The sequence below is a fragment of the Notechis scutatus genome, chromosome 1 (genome assembly GCF_049901735.1).
Source record: "Notechis scutatus isolate UNSWTSFEM ecotype Mainland chromosome 1, rNotScu1.2, whole genome shotgun sequence".
NCBI classification, from domain to species: Eukaryota; Metazoa; Chordata; class Lepidosauria; order Squamata; family Elapidae; genus Notechis; species Notechis scutatus.
The window spans coordinates 87,402,929-87,424,911 of NC_142009.1; the positions used below are offsets into that span (position 1 = coordinate 87,402,929).

At 36.0% G+C, this 21,983-nt stretch overlaps 1 protein-coding gene across 7 annotated transcripts in view; it reads right to left on the minus strand.

The window, feature by feature from the left end:
* Positions 1–21,983, minus strand: part of STXBP5 (syntaxin binding protein 5) — a 111,833-nt gene that overhangs the window by 59,394 nt on the left and 30,456 nt on the right. For 6 of the 7 annotated variants that reach the window (XM_026666228.2, XM_026666230.2, XM_026666229.2 and 3 more), the window contains exons 3-7: positions 20,301–20,382; positions 19,394–19,494; positions 9,121–9,255; positions 7,374–7,437; positions 1,936–2,019 (exon numbers count right to left, since the gene is read on the minus strand). In XM_026666228.2, the coding sequence (XP_026522013.1) occupies positions 1,936–2,019; positions 7,374–7,437; positions 9,121–9,255; positions 19,394–19,494; positions 20,301–20,382 (466 nt within the window). Of the gene's footprint in view, positions 1–1,935; positions 2,020–7,373; positions 7,438–9,120; positions 9,256–19,393; positions 19,495–20,300; positions 20,383–21,983 lie in introns of those variants that run through there. The other variant, XM_087970360.1, reaches the window with a different exon arrangement.

Consider the following 21,983-nt stretch of genomic DNA (forward strand, 5'->3'; position numbering starts at 1 on the left):
TCTGTATTTTTACTGCGTGTTAACGAGAAGGCTTATCTCACACATTTACCTGTCTTCCTATCTGACTTCGCTGCACGTTCTGTTTAGTTTGTTTTCCTTAACACCTGTTGGGGAATCCAGGCTTAACAGGATTCAGGTCTGGGGAACGGGTGGGCCAGTCCATAGCATCAATGCCTTCATATTGCAGGAACTGCTGACACATTCCAGCCACATGAGGTCTAGCATTGTCGTGCAATAGGAGGAACCCAAGGCCAACCGCACCAGGATATGGTCTCACAAGGGGTCTGAGGATCTCATCTCGGTACCTAATGGCAGTCAGGCTACCTCTGGCAAGCACATGGAGGGCTGTGTGGCCCCCTAAAGAAATGCCACCCCACACTATTACTGACCCACTGCCAAACCGGTCATGCTGGAGGATGTTGCAGGCAGCAGAACGTTCTCCACAGCGTCTTCAGACCCTGTCACATCTGTCACATGTGCTCAATGTGAACCTGCTTTCATCTGTGAAGAGCACAGGGCGCCAGTGGCAAATTTGCCAATCTTGATGTTCTCTGGCAAATGCCAAACGTCTTGCACGGTGTTGGGCTGTAAGCACAACCCCCACCTGTGGACGTCGGGCCCTCATACCATCCTCATGGAGTCTGTTCCTGACCGTTTGAGCAGTCACATGCACATTTGTGGCCCGCTGGAGGTCATTTTGCAGGGCTCTGGCAGTGCTCCTCCTGTCCCTCCTTGCACAAATGCGGAGGTAGCGGTCCTGATGCTGGGTTGTTGCCCTCCTACAGCCTCCTCCACGTCTCCTGATGTCCTGGCCTGTCTCCTGGTAGTGCCTCCATGCTCTGGACACTACGCTGACAGACACAGCAAACCTTCTTCCCACAGCTCACACTGATGTGCCATCCTGGATGAGCTGAACTACCTGAGCCACTTGTGTGGGTTGTAGACTCCGTCTCATGCTACCATTAGAGTGAAAGCACCGCCAGCATTCAAAAGTTACCAAACCATCAGCCAGAAAGCTTAGGAACTGAGAAGTGGTCTGTGGTCACCACCTGCAGAACCACTCCTTTGTTGGGGATGTCTTGCTAACTGCCTATGCTTTCCACCTGTTGTCTATTCCATTTGCACAACAGCATGTGAAATTGATTGTCAATCAGTGTTGCTACCTAAGTGGACAGTTTGATTTCACAGAAGTGTGATTGACTTGGAGTTCCATTGTGTTGTTTAAGTGTTCCCTTTATTTTTTTGAGCAGTGTACTTCTACTACATAACTAGCTTTTTCTGTCATAAAGGAGAGAAAATTATCTGACAAAGCAATGCTGTTAAAAACTCACTTATTCTGGTTTAATAACTAGTTTCTTGCCTCTACAGATATTAAACCGATTGATCACTAATTCTGTAGATACTTCTTTCTCCTTTCTTTAAAAGTTGCAATTTTTATTATTCTCCAGTTTTCTGGCACTTTTTAAAGATTGCTGTCAGAAATGTTAAGATAACTTCTGTAAGTTTTAAGACACTCATTTTCCTTATTAATGTTACACAAAATCCTATATAACAGGAAAAAATTGGTCCAATAGTTTTGATCCTCCCACTTGGAGGGAAAACCCAAATTATGGGTTGGGGCCATATGAGGTATCCCAATCATCTCATAATCCAGGTATACAAGGGTGGTTAAAACATATAATCTTCTCTGTTCTCTATGAGATTTTAGAGACTACAATACTTAAAAGCCATTTTACTAATCTTTAAATTCCTATGTCAATCAATAAATTATTTTCCTGCTTTATTGAGATGACTGCATCTAGATGTATTTTTTCCATAAATACAAGTAACAATGATGAGTAAACATTTACTAAATAATAATTCTTCTGCAAAACTCCAATAATCAACAAAATTACAGTATGACTCAAAACATTCCAGACTTATAAATTTTTTTACCTCATCATGTGTGTATCTGTATTCCGCCTTCTTGCATTTGAGATCCCATAATGCCACTGTTCCTGATTCAAAACCAATCAACAGCTGTAATAAATTACAAGTTATATTAATGTCACTCTAGTACATAATAATCAGTGCAATTCTGTGGCTCACCAAATTACCATACAATTCACTACTATAAGCACACCTGCATGTTAGATAAATTAATATTTCAATAAGTATTGTAGACAAATGATCACTGAGATATCATTTGTTTGGGACATCCAATAATTGAATATTCTGATACATATAAATATTCTATACAGGTAGTCCTCAACCTATAAAAGTTTGCTTAGTGACTGTTCAAAGTTACAACAGCATTGAAAAAAATGATTTATGACCATTTTTCATACTTATGATCATCGCAGCATCCCCATAATCATGGGATTTACATTTGAATGCTTGACAACTGATCCACATTTACGATGGTTGCAGTGTCCTGGGATCATGTGATCACTTTTTGCAACCTTCTGACAAGCAAAATTAATGGAGAAATCAGGTTCACTTAACAACCAGATTACCAATTTAACAACTGCAGTGATTCAGTTAACAAATGTGGCAAGAGAGTTTATAACATGGGGAAAACCCACTTAACAAATTTCTCATGCAACAACATAAATTTTGGGCTCAATTGTGGTTGTAAGTTGAGGACTCCCTGAATATATGATATCCTAGAAAGTTTGTAAATTGTAGATGATCTTAGAAAGGACAAGATGCTTATCTGTACTGTTCTGAATCGTCACCTCTCTGATCATTCACATGTCTTTTCCATTATTGTGAACAATCTTATCTTGCAGTATCCCAAAGTCATATCTTTTCTGTGCTGATACTAGTCCTATAGAACAGCACTGTCCAGAGATTAGGATGGCTGTGATTCTGGGTATTCTTCCTACGTGCTTAGGCAAACTCTGCTGGTTAAATGTAGATAAATTATTCTGTATGAGTTTGACTGTATTTGTGGCCTTGGCATTTAATACTTATTGTTATTGTGGCTTTAACCTTAGTATGTCACCAGAGTCACTTTGGGGAGATGTTACAGATTATTTGAATAAATAAAATATGCATTATGCACTTTCACAGGTGCTATTTTTCTTAATGCAGACATCCAGCATGAGTCCAGCTCCCTCCCCTTCACTGAATCATGGAAACTGCCATAGCAACCACAGAAGTTTAAAAACTGTTCTGACAGATACTTGCAAAAAGCATAGGAAACTAAAGAACTATAGTTATACAAATAAGGAACTTATTCTTTCTCTTCATGATACTTGTACATGACAAACTTGCTAATCCAAGAAAGCAAATTATATGTCTTGAGAAAATAGAAAAATAGTGCTACCCATCCAAAGGTATCATGCTCAACAGTAATTTATGCCTTAGGACTCTGTTAAAACAGTCCATCTTAAAGTAGTTTTAGACTTTTAGTCCACCCAGGAGTCCATTTCCTGGCCTGGTTTGTACCTTGGAGTTCAACACATCCCTTGATAGTTTATTGACTCAAGCTGCTTTATTTGTCAAATATTAGATTAACTAAATTAATTCTTACAGCAACAAGAATTGAACCTGTAAGTTAAACTCAATTTCAAACAAATGGACTAGTCCTCAATATGTAAAGTGCAGCCACTCTCCTGGTTAATTAAGGCCTCCCAGAAGATAATATTGTATATAATTGGATTCAAATGATGTTAAAAGTTTCCTTGAAGAGGGGAGTGATGTCTCCAGCTCTTCAATAGTCTGTGGTCCCTCCCTTCTCAAGAAAACTTCCCAGGACAATTTTTATTTGGTTTCCTTTTGGGGGAAGGCTGTTGAAAAGAGTGCAACTACAGAGGGCCCTGAATAAATGAATTATCCTTCCCATTGCTTTTCAGAGCAGGACACAGCACTGAGACAGCATCGAATGCACTTTTAGATAATCTCTGATTGGTCTGGGATGGTAGTCATGTATACATCCTAGGCTAACCCTTATTGAGGTCTTAGTGGGTTTTGATACCATCAGTCATGGCACCTTTTTGAAGTGCTTCAAGGTTTAGGAATGAGTGATATGTTAGCCAATTCTTCTTCTAGAATTTCTTAAACTTAATGGAGGATGCAAAAATGGTGTTCAGACTTTTAAGTCTATTTTAAGAATATACCATATGACTTAAGAAACTCTCTACATAACAATGATTCAGTAGAAAATATGTCAGAGTGTCTGTTTTATCTTACTTCCTTCTTTTTTTAAAAGATCTAATCCATCTCCCCATGACACAATAATTTTAGTGGCAAGTCCAGGTTTTTTCCCCAAGTCGGCTTCTAAAATGTGAACTGAATCATTATCTTCCTAGCATTTTAAACAAATAAGCCAGCACTATATTACACTCCCCCTACAGTTATTTAGCTCTTTTGTAACCTATGGTAGATAACGTTTTCTTCTGCAAACTATGGAGACAAAAGCTGAAACTCAGCACAACTTGTATAACTGCCTTTTCAGTTCATGTGGAAGGATGGAAGGTAAGTCAGTAGGTAAATAGGTAGATAGACTAACAAATATCTACATATATAGGGAGACAGTAAACCAATGTACTGCACTGATTTATGTGGCATGCTTAACTGTTTATTGCCTCAAGTGGAAGCTGAGCTGAAAAATGCTAGAAACTGATTTGGAAAAATAAATTATTCCTCTGAACTTTTCTGCCATCAGTTTCTAAAATAGCTAGTCTCTTTTTCTTCTTTTATAGAAAGTAAATCAACCTGCAATTTTGTGTCTGACTCAAAATGTGCAACATAGTGTTGAATTACTCACTACTAAAGTGAGTAACTTTTTGAATATTTAAGAACCTCTTAAGATAACAAAACATCACCAAGCACACCATCTCCTTAAAAGTATTAATACAGTCTGCAGCTAAATCACGGCATACTTGAATGAAACCCCTTCTTAAAATGTACCCTGAGTGTAAGCAAACAAACACAACAAGGAAAAAGATTTACAAATACAACAATTCATTAAAAAAAAAACCTAAATATAATAGAAAACTGCATTTCCCTCTACTCGTCTCATAACAATGCTGTCTAGATTCTTCAATCTTACCTAGCAGCAAACATTTCATCAGGTTACATTATCTGAAAATGGTAGTAGTTCCCCAAAGGATGGTCCTGTTTTGTCCCTGGTTTATCTCCACTTGATGGGAAAGGAGAAGCCTTTGCTGATTAGCTGCAAAGGTTGTTATTGCATATGACCAAAGAAAAGTAAATATGTGCATGAAGACTTCTAGTTTTAGATAGAATGGGTTTTTGCTAGTACCTCAAATCAGCTCCAGTATTTATACTGATAGAATTTAGTGTGTACTACATTTTTATTGAGATAAATAAAAAAATATGGACGATTTAATGTGGTTTCTTCCCTTCCCCACATCTAATAGAATTTCAGGAATAAAACAGTTTTTTAATGATTCTAAGAATATTAAATGATTCTAAGAATATTAAAAAAAAATTCAAAGAGGACCAAGATGAGGTTAAAAAAAAAACCAGATGAAAATTACTTATGAAGAGCACACAAAAGCTTAGATTTGTGCTTCGGATCAACCAATATCATTTTGGAAATTGAGATTCTCAATCTGATGTTCTTGCTTCTCAAAATGGTTTAAAGGCATTTAGTCACAAATACATAGAAGATCAATTTTTAAATTTAAAATCAGATATGAGAAGATTTCCCAATATTTAAATTTATCCTGCTAACATAACTATTCTGCATTATATTCCATTTCAACTAATAAAAACAGCATACAAACTGAATGAATGAAAAAATAGAAAATTAGACATCAATCTTCCATACAAAAGATGTAAATTACCTAAAAATATCAACCAAAATTTGATGTTGGAATTTTGGCTGATGTCCTCAAACATTATTTGCTAGTCCAATTTTCTGCAAATTTAAGGAACTTCTCATCTTTTAACTGCTTTGCTATTTAATTAAAAAGCAAATAGCAGCCTCTGCTTAAAGTATTGATCCAAAGGTAAAAAGAAAAATGGATCACCCCCTCCCCCTTCTGAAGGGTAGCAATATAATGAATATGTACAGTATAGAGAGATATTTTACCTGAGTAATATTGACAGTTAAAAATCACAATGAGCTTATAAGGAAAGACAAATGTCATCAAAATGAATATTACTTCCTAGATAATATGTGTGCTTAGAAAGATTCCCACTGTTGTACCTTCAGAGTATTTCAAGCAAACTGATAAATTCTTAAAAATATTTTCAATGTGAAGCGTAACCTAGATTTTATTCATCCCAATTATGACTATTATATGATAAAATTGATTAATATGAGACTATTAACAATAATTATTATTAAATTATATTTTGGAATATTCTAAATAGTGTTTTTAGTAGACAATTAAAGAGCAATGGAAAAGAGCAATATATTTAAAGTTGTTCATTGAACCTGGCAAAAAAAAAAATGGAATTCATCATTTTATGAATATCTAATGATGTACAAACTTAGGGTATAGCAAACAAGATTCTTTTAGCATGGAAAAATACAAACACAGATAAGATAGTGTGTGTCAATTACCTGCTATTTACTGAAGCAGTGGAAAGATTATTATTAAAATGGGGTTATTCTGTGTGATTCAGAATGTAATACAGGTAGTCCTCAATTTACGATCATAATTGAGCCCAAAATTTTTGTTGTTAAGTAAGAAATTAAGTGAGCTGTGCCCCATTTTATGTCTTTTCTTGACAAATTTGTTAAGTGAATCACTGCAGTTGTTAAATTAATAACACGGTTATTAAATGAACTTGGTTTCCCCATTGACTTTGCATGTCAGAAGGTTGCAGAAGGTGATCACATGATCCCGGGACTCTGCACCCATCATGGGGATGCTGCAATGGTCATAAATATAAAAAATGGTCATAAGTAACCTTTTTCAGTGCTGTTGTAACTTCGAACAGTCATTAAGTGAACTGTTGTAAGTTGAGGACTACCTGTACAGTGTTTCATAACTACCGTAGTTATATTCATTATAACATGTTTTTGTTATCTTGTGTTTTGCTATATTTGGCTTTTTTAATGTATTAAAGTAATAAAATTACTGTAATGTTTTAAAAAGCAACCAACTGTTTGGTAATTGCTTGTAATAATACAAACTCATGTTAAAATAAACATTTGAGCATTTACTAGAGTTTCCATTTAGTTGTTTTAGAAGCACAGGATGTCAAAAGTACAATTATGAATAGTCAGTAGACATGGTTGCAAATAGCCATTGGAGGTATAATTGCAAAAAATACATTGTTCTAATGCTTGATATATGTAAAAGTGATTCCTGGGACATCCAATAAAGCATTTGTCATACTTTAGTGCTAAAGCACAAACTTCTTCAATGTAATTTAGATTTGGTTTAATGTTTTTCTTTTAAGCATACCTTGCCTTCATCCATTGGATTGTCGCTAATATGGACAACAGGCCCTGGATGAGACTTGGATGACCTAAAAATTTAAACAATATTTTAAAGAAGCAAAAATACAGATGTATGGAATATTGCAACATTTATAGTATAAACTACAATATCATTATTAAGCAGACTCACTTTCCATTAATGAGCCCAAGTCAAGGTGCTAGTCATACATTAGAGCCCTAAAAAAGGAACAGGCAACTTTTTCCATCCTGGGGTGGTCATGGAGCACTAATTCTTTCCACTCTGCTAGAGCTCCCAGCTGCATATACTCTGCAGTAGCTTGTTTACATTTTATTTCTAATTTCTGACTGACCCTACCTGGGCGGGACAGGGACAACCAAAGGGCCAGATGTGATCCGGGGACCATAAAATTCCCAAGTCTGCTCTAAGTAGTTTTTTTTTTCATCTGCCCAAGTGCTTTCAGCTATTATAATTTCACTTGGTTGTGAAGAAAAAACTTTCCTCTTCATCACAAGTACAGTATGTAACCTTTTCTCTTTTTTTCATATCTCATATCTTATCTATAAACAAATCCTTAAAATCTTGTTATTCAATCCTGATCAGAAAAACTCTATTAAAAGTTATCTGAGATTAACATATCTATTTTAACCTTGATAAAATAAACCAAATCATATTCCTTCCTTTTAATAATTTTGATCTTTAGTCCCTTCAAATACATAGTCCTCAACTTATGATCACAATTGGGACAGAATCTCAGTGGTTAAGCAAAGCGGTCATTAAGCTAGATTTCACACATTTGACACTCCTTGTTGTGGTTGTTAAGCAATTTCATGGTCATTAAGCAGGCAGAATCTGAGGTAAGGCACATAGGAGTACCTCAAGAGGGTAGAGAAAATCTCTGGGAGGTGCACCACAGGCCACAAAGCCCACTGGCACATGAAAACTTTAACCAGTTGTAAGACCCACCAGTACATGGAAACCTGTTGCAGGTCTACTTGCCACCTCTACATTCTGCTATGATTATTGGCTCCACTTTTAACAGGGAACCATCTTCAGTTCATCATGTCTTCCTCATTTTCTATACTTCCTACATTTTCTTTTTATTGTTTTCTTTTGTAAGTTTGCATTATTTTTGATTGTGATTTTTTAAATTTCCACTTAAAAGAGCATACTCTTAAAAATTATTTAACACCCACTTATTCAATCAATGTAACTGCTGTTTTTCATTATTTACTAACATTTTTATTAGGAGATATTTTTCTGCATCTCTGTTGAGAGGATGAAGTGGGTAAATCAGGTCAACATGTTGGAAAATTGGGCAGAAGCATTATGCAGAATATGGATCTCCACATTATTCAAAATCCCACCTCTCCATTTAGCCCATTTTCCTATTATGTATCTCATTCAATATTTATTCACCTTTTTTACAGCCTAAATGAAATGCTACTGAGACTACTGGAAGAGAACAGTTTATATTCGTGGGTCTATAATAAATTATAAATGAGTAAAGGAATAGAGTACAGTTTTATGCATATATCCACTTAAAATAATATTGGAATAGTCCTTGTTTTAGCAACAATATTTTCTCTGAACAGATTTTATTATTTTATGCAGTGTCTGTACTTACTGGACAGCAATAGTCAAAGCATCAAAGCCACAGTAAAAATTAAAAGTATAATTAATTTATTTATATATTTTAAAGAACAGGGTCCAAATGGACTATATCCATTTTTTTCACCCATGTCATACTCACAGTTCAATGGCTTTATTCCACATGATGACATAGCCTGAGAGAGTGAAAGACTCCACATTGACAATGTGTATATTTCCTCTTTCGGTACCCACATACAACCATTTACTCTGGAAAGGTATATGGCAAAATGTTATCCTGAAAGAAAACATATTAAAAATAGTAAATACTAAAATCAGATAGTAGAATAAAATAAATGCATAGTTGTTGAAAATAATAGTTTATTTGAAAATAAAATAAATGCACACACATAAAATAATCAAAAACACATGCAGTTAATTCAACATTATCCAAACTGCTTTTTTTTCTCCAGAGGAAAGCTAAGCACAAATTTTCAACTTCATCAACAATGTTATTTTCTAAACGTACCTCTATTAAAAAACACAAACAAAATATAACACCTTTTACTTCTTAACTAGTATACTTCTATTACATTAAATATGGAAAGAAATTAAAAGTTTTCTATGATCAACAAAATGTAAGTATATTCCCAAAACGTTTTGGAAAATCTAACACTGTATGACTTTTTCTTCAAATTTGTCACAAATGTCTGAGACAAATTGCTACATGTCAAATCTAAAATTGGTTACTAAAATGTTCTCCTCAATAAAATGAAATCCAATAGAAAAAAAATGTAAGCTAACTACCAAAATATTTATTTCTACTATATTCAACCATAAAAACTGAATAGCATTTCTTTCACAGAATACTTCTTTAATATTTTTAATCTATAAAATACATGGTTTGAGTTAAGGATCGTAATACTCATATCTTTTAGAATTTCTAATTTATTGCAATTCTGTTGTCTTGTTTTAGTTTATTTCAATAATTAAAATGAGTTATTTTAAATTAATAATTTTAATAATTTCTCTGTTAGCTTCTAATCTTTTGGGTACACAAAAATCAAAAGATACAAACTGTATATGGGAAATGTAGCAATGACAAGAGATTTTTCAATAATTGAGTATTTTTATGGTAAATAAAAGTCAAGTACTACTTAGTAGATTAATTTAGGCTTTGTTTTAGCTTGGTATTTATTGGCATGCCTGTGGCTAATAAAATAGTAAAATTGTAGCTCTACAATGCAGCTCTAATTAAAATAAACATGATGAAATTATTGAGTCTAAATGCAATCTGCATAATTACTTATGAAAATGTATTAACAATAAAACAAGGTCACTTGAGAGGCAATTTGCAGATGTTTTCAAAGGATTTCCTTTGGTATTTGTAGGCCATATGTCTCCTCTGATAAAACTGTCAAAGCTACTTAAGAGAAACCTTTATCATGATTTGTAAAACTTAGCATAATGTATAACAATTAAACAAATAAACTTGTTGCCTAAAATAACTTCATTGTGAAATCTCAACATTAAAGGTCAAATAAAAAATGCATTAATGCATAATCAAGTTTGTCAAATATCTGTAACTATTCAAATGTTATAAAACTGGTTATTTCACCTCATGATGGATGCAGTGACACTATTACCGTGTGTAAAGTAATTTTTTGACATGAAATTCATATGTACAATGCAAATGTGTATACTAATGAGATGGTTCCACATACTACTTTGCAGGCACTGGCTTTCATGTTAGTCTATTTTTTCTCTACATTTACATTGCTTTTTAATAATCACAATATTCAATTATATATACATTTTTAAAAACTGATCACAAGTTAAAAGAATGCTTCAAAATAATGTATTGTTTATAAATTAAATTATCAGTAATCAAAGATACTTAAATCTTAAAACTCTGACTATAGGACAGTTATTAAATAAAATAAGCAGAAAATGTATAGCAGTATCAACTAAGTAAAGTAAACAGATAGGCCTTAAACTAGCACTGGAAGCTTGGTGCCAAAACAGAGATGATTCTCTAACTACCGGTGTGGTTTTTGAGAATACACTCCTTCAAGTCAATATGTGATGAAAAGGCAGCAATCCTGGCAAATTCAAGCTGGTATCTTTGCCACATCTTTATTGATAGGGAGTAAGCATACCACTTGATATCCAGATCCTAACTATATATAGATTTGTATACTATAGCAGATTTCTTCACCTTGAATTGGAAGTAAATTTATAGCCAGTCCAATAACTACAGGACAGATGAAATAGTTTACTATAATTTGACTATTGTGCAATCTAGCTACATTATTTTGTACTAGTTGTAGTTTATAAGATAAAATCCATTATTTAAAAATGCCATTCAGAATATACTAACTCAGAAAACATGTCATAATGACAGAACGGCTGGAGCACTCACCAAACAAGCAGTCGGTAGCTCTTTGAGGGGCAGAACAATTAGGAAAATGAACAGTGAGCAGTGAGTGGCAGTGAGCAATGGGCAATATGCAGGCCCAGGAAGGCAACTGAACTCTCCCAGGTAAGAAGTTAGAGAGTTCCTAGCTGGGCTATCCAGGCAGAGGGCTGGATCAGGCTTAGGCTAGTGACTGGAGTGGAGCAGCCACACGAGGCTGGAGCAGGCAATGGTCAAGTGATTTAATAGGCCCAGGAAAGTGGCTGGATCTTCATAGGAGGACGGGGCAACAGGCCAGCAGCTAGCACCCAATAGTAGCAGTGAGTTGGGATGATGGCAGCAGCAACACGAGAGGGGCGGGCATGTGGATTGCAGTGAGGTTGCTAACTTGCCATCATAGCAAACAAGATAAAACAGTGGCTGGAATCACAGGACCAGCTACAGCAATAATCTGGACCTTTGAGGTTGGTTGGTGGCTGAGGTCCTGGTTATGTGGGGACCCTATATGACAGCAATTCAATATGGGGGAACCATTGGTGTGGTAGGGGTGACCTTCCTTCCATAGAGTGAGAGCCAAGGGGACAGAGCTGAATCTGGATGTTTATGTATTTATGAATGTGTAGATAATTGGGCAGTGGAATTCTCCAGGCAGATGGTCTTGGGAAATTTCAATTTGTTGTCCTTGGAAGCACTTTGGGAATTTATCACCACCATGGTGGCCATGGGCCTGTCTCAGGTTATTTATGTCCCTGCTTGAAGCCAGACATGGCTTTCTTGTCAGAGCAGTGGCAATGTGATCTGAGGAGAGAACTATTTTTGTTCTCTCTGTCATAGTCAGATCATGCCCCGATGCCTAAAATTCACTTGTTACTCTCTTCTGCAGGGAGGTAGGGCCTATTTGATCAGTCCACCAGTGACTGATAGGTCCATTGGGATTCCAAAAGGAACTAGTGGCTCTATGTGAGGTTTTGCTGCACAGTCTTGCTGAGGCCTGGATCACTGCCTGGAACAGGGAGGCAGAGGCCTTGGATGGGACTGCACCTGTGTAATCTCTTTTGGCTGATTGCTCCTGGTACTTCTTGTGGTTTATAGAGGAGTTCAAGAAGCTGTAAAGGGTAGAGATATCTAGAGCACCACTGGAGAAACATGAGGAATGAATCCAATTGATCACAAGTTCCTATTAAGGCCTACTAGCAATAAAATGTCCAAGATTTCTTTGTTCTTATTATGTCTGCAGAGAACCACCCAGTGGCTGTGTTTAGTTTACTCAGACCCTCCTGGGTAAGACAGACTCAAAGGTATTATTGTCAGGAGTGTACTGAGCAATTTTCAATGCATACATTGGATAATCTGTTTTCAGTTTAGAAGCATGTTCTTTTGCAGATGCCTGGGAGACTACTTAAAACAGCTCTCTGGGAACAGCTTGATCCTGTTAAGTCTCAAGAAAGTGGACAAGGCCATAGTCACCTATGAATTAGATCCATGAACCTCTGTCTTGGTCAAGACCACCCAGGAGATGACATGTGGGTGGGTCCTAGAGATGGTTAATTCATCCTTGAGGGAAGGTGTTTTCTTAGCACTATTTAAAGAGGCACCAATGTACCCCTCTTCTCAAGAAACCCCTACTGGACCCTACCATTCTGGATAATTTTCATCCAATGTTCCTACCTCCCCTTCTTAGGGAAGGTGATTGAAAAGATTATCATGCTGCAGCTCCAGAGGATTCTGGAGGAGACGGATTAGCTGGACCCTTCCAGTCATGTTACAGATTTGGATATGGGACACAAATGGCATTGGCTATGTTTTTGGATGATGTCTGGCAGGAGAGGAATGGAGGTAGTGAATCTATCCTGACCCTTCTTGACCTGCTGCTAACTTTTGATACCATCAACTATAGCACTTTTGGGTTTACTTGGAATGCTGGTGATGAGGGGCATAGTGTTGTGCTCATAGTGTTCACATTCTTCTTTGAAGCTGATCCCAACTGGTACTGATAGGGAGTGAGAGATCCAGCCTATGCCCCTACTTTGTGGGGTGGCTCAGGGCTTTATTTGCTTCTTTTTAACATCTACATAAAGCCTCTGGGTAAAATCATCTGTCACCATGGGATGACAGTGGGATTGTCAGTATGTGGATGATATCCATTAGTAAAGTGGTCGCCAACCAGTGGGCCAGGGACAAGAAAATTTTGGTGGTCCACAGAGAAATGTTACTCCCAAAGCACCCTCCAAAGCAATTAATCCTGGCTGCACAGGAACACAAGGCTGTGCTGCCCACATGGCCCCCTGGGAACACAAGGCTTGTGTCGCTTGCATTGCGAACATGAGGTAGTAAGGGGAGGGGGAAAGGGCAGAGTGGGTGAACTTGCCCCACTCACCCCACGTGCCTGGCCTGGCCACCAGGCTGCATCTTTCCGCTTCTTTCTTCTTCTGCTTTTGGCTGCATGCAAGGAAAGCAGCAAAAGTCTTTCTTTCTCTCCCCCAAACTCCACCAGAAATGAGTCTTTGGGACCGTGCAAGGCATCCTGCTCCAAGAGGCTGCACCAGTGTGACAAGTCTCACAAAGACTCATTTCTGGCGGAGTTTGGGGAAGAGAAAGAAAGACTTCTGCTGCTTCTGCTGCTTTCCTTTCATGAAACCAAAAGTCTCTCTCTCTCTCTCCCTCTCTTTGTCCCCGAGAATGGAGCTGGAGACGATATCCTGTGATCCCAAATAAAGAATGATCGATCGGTAGGAAAACTGGTGAGGAATTTTCCTGCAGACTTTTTTTGGGATTTTCCCAGGGTCTCTGGTCCGTGGGATTTAAAATTATGAGTATGGTGGTCCTTGAGATCCAAAAGGTTGGTGATCCCTGCATTAGTACATCCACGTCCCTGGTGTAGTGATGATATGGATGTTCTTGTGAGGTGGTATTTGGAGGTTGTAGAGGTCTGGATGCAGAACAACTGGTTTTAAATGAACACTGGTAAGATGGAGTGGCTATAGGTAGGACCTCTTTTTTTATCTGGGGTTGGGAGGGGTTACACTGCTCCATATGGAATCTGGTGTGCAACCTGGAGTTTCTCCTGGACTCACCGCTCCTGCTCCAAAAACTGGATGCAGTTATGGTTAGAATGACTTTGCACCAGTTGTGCCCCTTCTTGGATCGAGAAGTCCTTCTTTCTGTCCCTCCTGCCCTAATAATTTCCAGTACAAACTACTGCAATGTGCTCTACATAGGGCTACCTATGGAACTTGTTGACCTGTCCCACCCAGTCAAGCAGGTAGGATATGCTATGGCATCAAGCAGGTAGGATATGAGGGTCTAAGAACTGCATGCAATTCTAGAGGTGATTGGCAGCTCGAAGACAATCCCTCTGCCTTTTTTAACTTTTATAATTTTCAAATTCTGTTTAATTTTGTTTTTAACTATGTCTCTTTTTATGTTTTTTATTTGTAAACTGCATAATAGCACTTAGTTGAGATGGACAATATAGAAATTTAATAAATAAAATAAATACATTAACTATTTAGAACTCTTATTCAAATGATTTCAAGGCCAATCCCAGCTATTTCTATTGTGGTCCGCCGGCAGCCTGCGGAGACAGCAGCAGAATTGGATAGCGGGGAAGAACATGGGCAAGTGCTAGAGTCTGGGGAGGACTCAGACGATGGTCTTGCATCCAATACAGAGATGGGGCCAGGGCTATCTGGGAGTTATGTGCTGACTTCGGAGCCTCCAGAATCTGACAGCAGCGAGGCAGAGGAACAAGGGCAGCATGTTCCCAGTGTGCGTGTGCGCAGAGCTGCCAGAAGGCAAGAGCAGTTGAGACAAAAGGGGCGACTTAGAAGTAAGGCTTGGAGGTAATTGCCCCTCCCATAAGATATAAAGGAAGTGCAAAGGGACAGGAACCTTTGCAGGAAGCAACGTTGTTTGCTTTGGTCTGTTTGGAATCTGAAAGCTCTGTGGTGAATTTGTGCTCCATTTGGTTTTGAAAGACTAATTGGTACTTTAGTAAAGTAAGATAAAGGTGCATTCTTATCAGACTTCTCCCGAAGAACTTTGGCAGATTTCCATGGGACTATTTATAACTGGTTGAGATTCATTACAGGCTGTGAATGACGATAATTCATAGCTGTTGAACTAAAATAAAAGGGTTTTGGATTTAACGTGTGTTTGTTGGTATCTCAGGAAGCCTTGGTCAGAACAACTTCTACTTAAAAGTACAATTAGGTACATATAGAAAACAGCAATAATAACATTATGCTATATATCCTAAATAGTTCAATTACAATTTAATCATTGGCACTGAAGAAAAATAATAGGTAGATATTGTCAATTGATATTCTAATAATATATAATCAATTACTATATATACATATTTTCCAAACTGAAGGCAATAAGTTGCTCAGGCTCATGACTGACTTTCATAATCAAGTGGAGATTTATACCTTAATATTCTAACACAATCGTGCCTTTATTTAAAAGCATGCCCTACTGATTTTAATAACTGATGTCCACAAACTGCATAAAGTATTGTAGCCATAATTTATAGAGAGTGAAATGATAGTAAAGACGAAGTAACATTAGCAGCACCATTGGGAAAAAACAAGAAAAAAAAGTGATTATCTACGAGAATAGAGCTACAGTATGACTGAGTGGAGAAGATAAATGCTGTTTACCATCCTGTTACATGATCAGACAGACACATAAACTTTACTTGTGATAGCTTAAGTCTGGGAAACAGCTTAGAGGAAAACCACATTTTTCATAAGCATAGTATTTCTTGGCAAGAGAAACTGAAACATGTTAAGGAGCTGTCAAAAAGTGGTTGGAGTCAGAGGAAATAAGAAAAACAAAAATGGCTAGCAGGCAAACAGATTTAAGTAGTATCAGTTTGCTGAAGAGACATACCTTCCTGAGTGATTTAATACACCAGAGAGGAAGTTAATGTGACAAGGATTCTGCTATCATGCACCAATATCCAGAGACAAAATGATAATAATGGTTTTACTAGAATTAGAGATTACTGACTAAACTGTACCTTAAGCCATGATTAACTCTATAAAGTCAGGCTATCAAACTCCCGGCCCATGGGTTGGATGCGTCACACGCTGGCGACGGCCACATCTGGTTTAGCAAAGGGGAATATAGTCCCAATACGTGATGCCGCCATGACGACGTGAGTTTGACACCCCTGCTATAGAGAATTTAGTAGCTATGTACATAGCAATAGCTCATTTAAGATAGAAACATACAATGTAACAGCAGCAGAAACAAACCTATGGCAGCATGGAGATAGTTAATAATTGATATTGTAGAGAAGTTAGCCATAAAATAGTTCACTGTATTCCTCAGAAGACAAAAGTCAAGGGAAACTGAAGATTGGTTTGTATGCTTTGACTAAATGTTCCTTGCATAGTTAATATTCTCTGATAAATGTCTTATTTTATACTGGAATTGTTACAAATAAAAGGAGAACAACTAAATTATTTCACAAGAAAATCTTTGTGTACTCTTTTTTGTCTAATCCTAAATATACAAAACATTGGCATTAAGGAACAAGCTAAGATTATGCAACGTTGAATTTGGTTATCTGTAAGCCAAGACCTCTTATCACTATCTAGACAATATATACTGTCTTACTAATAAGCAATTACACAACTACTCCCTACTCTAACAGTGTAATCCTAATAGCAATCACAAAAATACTGTTTGCTCCCACAAACCTGTAGTCTACCAACAACCTCACGGACACTAAGTAAGCAGTTGCCCTAATCCCTTGATTATCCTAACTGCAGAATTGTAGAATCATCACCAACGGCAGAGGAAGAGAGAATCCATGCCCAGTTTCTATCTGTATATCACAATGGTCCCAAATCTGGTAATGCTTAGTTCAACATTAGTTGGACATCAAAGTTGTTCCCCCACCCCCACCCCCATATTGAAGCAATTGCTTCCAGCCTGTTGATTTTACTGAAGTCAAGCAGCAGCAAGAACAGCAATCAGAACCAGAACAGGAAAAGCTTAGAAAACTGTTTACTAGGGCCACCAAATAAGCATTAACTACTTAACATTCTTATGTGGACTAAAGTGTGGAAGGTCAAAACAGAGAGTAAATAGCTAATTCCTCTTCCTGATCTAGTAGCTTAAGATTGAAGAATGAACAACCTATTAACATGAAAAGGAAGGAAATACCATAACCTCACTAAACATTTACAAGTTGCACTTGTTTTTAATTTTAGTCTAAATGAAAAAGTCTCAAAGCTGATAAAGGATACTTTCAACTTTCCATCATTATAGCACACATCATCCTTTTCCATGTAGATAGGAAAATGTGATTAATTTTGTTAAATTTGATCCAAAGGAGCCAGAGATTAGACCTTAATAAAGGTATCTCCATTGTTCCCAGCTGTCTAATCCTGATCTCATCAAAAAGGCATAACCTGTTAGCTCAAAAGAACTGAAGAAACTTCTTGGATGAGAAGTGAAACATCTTCCTCCAGGAATAAACAAAGTCCACTTCCCTTTTGAAAAAGCACCTTTAAGACAACCATGTCCTGGATGACTGAGAATCTCCATAGACAAGAGCAAACAGTTGATCTACATTGTCAGGCTGCTTGGAAAGATATCTTAACACTTTCAGGAGCACAGTATTATCCTGAACAGCCAAACTTTGTCAGTCAGTTTGATTGGGACCAATAATAAGTATTTAATATGTAAACCTGTGTTAGAAACTACTGGAACAACTTCCAGAATATCATATAAATTGTGTCTTGACACTAGGCCTTGTTTGACTTCTTGAAAAGATAATTTTGTCTCTCCCTGCAACTTCTTGCTGCTAAACAGGCACTGCTCATATTGAGCTTTTTATGCTAATGTCTGGCCCTTCCCCATGCCTTCATATGTAATATTTTGTCAACAGTATCAAAGAGAGAGAAAGCACCAGTTTTCAGGAGAAAGAGATAGGTAAGCCACCTCAGAAAACACATTTTGCTGCAATTAAGTGTTGCTTATCACTCTCATTTTCTGAATCTGATACATTATCACTATTGTTAGTTTCTGCATCTTTTGAACCTTTATTTTTTACATTTTAATGGGAATTCTGAAAATTGGTTTTGAATAATAATTTTTATACTGAATAACAATTCAGTGTATTTATGTCTTTATGTCCAATATTTGAGGGGCTGCCACAGGGAGGAAGGGGTCAAGCTATTTTCTAAAGCTCCTGTAGGCCAGACAAGGAACAATGGATGGAAACAAGGAGAGATTTAACCTGGAAATAAGGAAAAACTTTCTGACAGTGAGAACAATCAACCAGTGGAACAGCTTGCCCTCAGAAGTTGTGGGAGCGCCATCACTTGAGACTTTCAAGAAGAGATTGGACTGCCATTTGTCAGAAATGGTGTAGGGTCTCCCGCTTGGGCGGGGGGTTGGACTAGATGACCTACAAGGTCCCTTCCAACTCTGATTATCTGTTATCTGTCTTGCCTTTATTCCAATTTAAAAAATAGAAAAGGAGCAAATATGCCAATTTAAGAAGGTATCCAAATTACAAATGGATTAACTAAATATTTGTTTCTGGTGAAAAGAGCTCATACTTTTCAGAATCCATGAGTTTTCTTCATTAAGAGTTGTAAGTCAATATCTTTACAATTCTTTCATCTTAGAATGGAATATATAATCCACCTTCCTTTCCATTAGCATTCAAACCAGAGAGATCTTACATATGCCAATGTCTCATGAGGTTTTATACTACTTCCATGCCCCGTTTGGGGGTGGAGAAAAATTTCTATTTTTAGACATGTGTAGTATTTTTATTTATAATGACCACCAGGAGGCTGCACTTGACTGGTTTCATCTTATTTATGGATTTATCAGACATATGTAAGTGAGATTTTTTTTTCTGAGGGGTCCAAACTGTCTACCAGGATTTTTAGGAATCCTAGTGTTTCCTTTTGAAAAGTGTCTAATGTCAATCATATAACATGAAAACAATAAATGTATGAGTGTGTGCATATGTGTATATTTATTTATTTACCTTTCTCTGTTAAATTTCAGGGAATGCAATATAGCTGGTCTTTTCTGACGCAAGTTCCATAAATGTAAGGTATCATCAGCCAAGGCACTCACAAGGGCACCCTTAAAAGAGAAAAATATAGTTAAAATCTGTTGAGATTTAGGGACACTGTCCTTTTTAGAAAGACCAGTTTCATAGTAGCAATTGAAGGGTAAAATCAATATATTTGAAGTTATTGGTTTTGTAAATACAAAGTGGCTAGATCCATTTCATTTATTTTTAATTATGTCATTTAGAATCAATAATTTAATATTAGAATCTCATAATAGCTTTGAAAAGAATGTCAGAAAAACAAAGCTCTTCTGATCTCTTTTATTTGTATGCTTAAAGAGGCAGTGTACAAGTAAAAGTAGCTCTGAATGACAAAATATGATTTGCCATTTTACCCAAGTGTATACACTAACAGAAATGCCTACAACTTATTGTTTCGATCAGGCAGAGTCATTTCTGTTCATTTTATCATACATACTGTAATAATTAAACACATATTTAATAATAAAAAATAGTACAAATAAACACATAAACAATCACAAGCAAACACTACCAAGAGGGGAAAGAACACATAATCTAAGGATTTTAAATATTCAGTGTTCTGTTAAAAATAACATTTGAACAGATGAGGATATTCACAATTAACTAATTTTAACTAATTTTTAAATACATCAACTTTTAAGTTAAAAAAAGTGTTTACCTAATTTTGAGGGGGGATTAATAAAGCAAATCAGCAAATTCTTCTTTTTTATATACCATTGATAGCAACTAGCCACCCACTACAACAGAATAAGTTTCTGAATTATCTATCTACCAAAAACAAAAACAATCCCTTAGTAAAGGAAAGAGATCTGAGTTATACCATAAGCTTACAAACCTCATTGATCAAAAACTGAAGCTGGATTACTGCAGCACCACTATCATGTTGGCAGTAGCATTCAACTCCAGGTCGACCAAATCTGGCATTAGGTTAATTAAGGAACATTGTATAAAAATATAAGAAACTCTCCAAAACTTTACATATTCTTCATCTATTAACTAATTGCTTCTACAATAACAACAACAGCTACTGGAATCTTTCATTGAGCTAATATGGAAAATGATATATAATTAAAATATGTTAAGACTTGTTAATTTAAAGACCTCATTGTCATCAATGAATCACCAGTTCAGTTTTGGTTTACAAAACTTACACAGTTCTTTCATTTTCTTATATAAAAATGTATAGAATATTGTAGCATATAAAACTGAAAAGCTGAATAATCATAGGATCATATTAATATTTCAAAAAGTAATCTCAATCCTACTAATATGTAGTTAAAATTAATGAAGTTAAAATTCCACTATTATGAAAAGATATCACAAGGAAAGTAGATATTCAATGCTTATTTCTGCACAGACTTTAATATTCTAAAATAAATAATATATTATAAATAATGTAATCAAATATTTTATTTAAACTTATTTTAATTTTCAGGAAAATGTATGAAAAATTAATTACACAATATTTTAGTTTCATTTACTAAATCACAGCTTTATAGCAATTAAAAGTTTTCCAATTCAAAAATTGATTTGATTAATATCAAACTAGGTATAATATCACTCATATGAAGTACAGGTCATTAAATTTTTTCAGCATGAAATAGCAGTATAAATAATGAAGAACGTAACTCACACTGGTAAATATGGAATGAATGTGGAAGAAATATTAATAGTTAAAAGCCCATTGATAATAAAAGAACAGTGCCCAGATAATCTGAATTTACAGTTTCATCATTAAAACAAAAAGTTAAAGAAAGGAAGTACTTAATCTACTTATGAACTAACAGACTTGCCATCTCAAAAACTAACATATGTCATGTCTGGATAGAAATAAGACTGTATTTAATCTGGAGTGTTTGTATTGAATCCAGGCCTAAACAGAACTCTGAATTAAATCAGAAAGGACACTTCTGGCTATAAATTCTAGTGCTTTAAAAATGGGTTGCTCCATTCATATGCACTGTACTTTTTCAATGCACTTAAGGAATATACATTCATTTCAAATTATTAATTTGAATTTTAGACTTTATTATTAGATTTTAATTAAAGGTGACAGCATTTTAGAATGACATCCATGCTTTTTAAAAAAAAAGTTCAGGAAGTTTCCTTTTTAACCAAATCCACTTCTTTTTTACCCACAATAATTAGCCTATTCATAAACTAAACAATAGAGAGCCCTTCAATCTTTGAATGTTGCAAGTATTAAAGAAACAAGCACAGATAATAAAGGGGAAGATCAATATATTTTAAGGGTTTCTGTCTTCACTCACATATAATCATTTTTTGTTGATTTCTGACATATCACATATACCCAATGTATGTATCATTTGTTTCTGTACCCTATATAAAGACTTGACACTTCCCCTTAATAAACACATTTTGCTTTGCCTGTATTACTTGGTGATTTGTATTTTCAAATGACCAAAAAAACCTCTTTGTGAAGGAAAACGTGTTTTCTTTCTCAAATTCAGAGAATAGGTTCCTTTAGTTCCATGTCAATCAAGGTGACTGTTAAAAG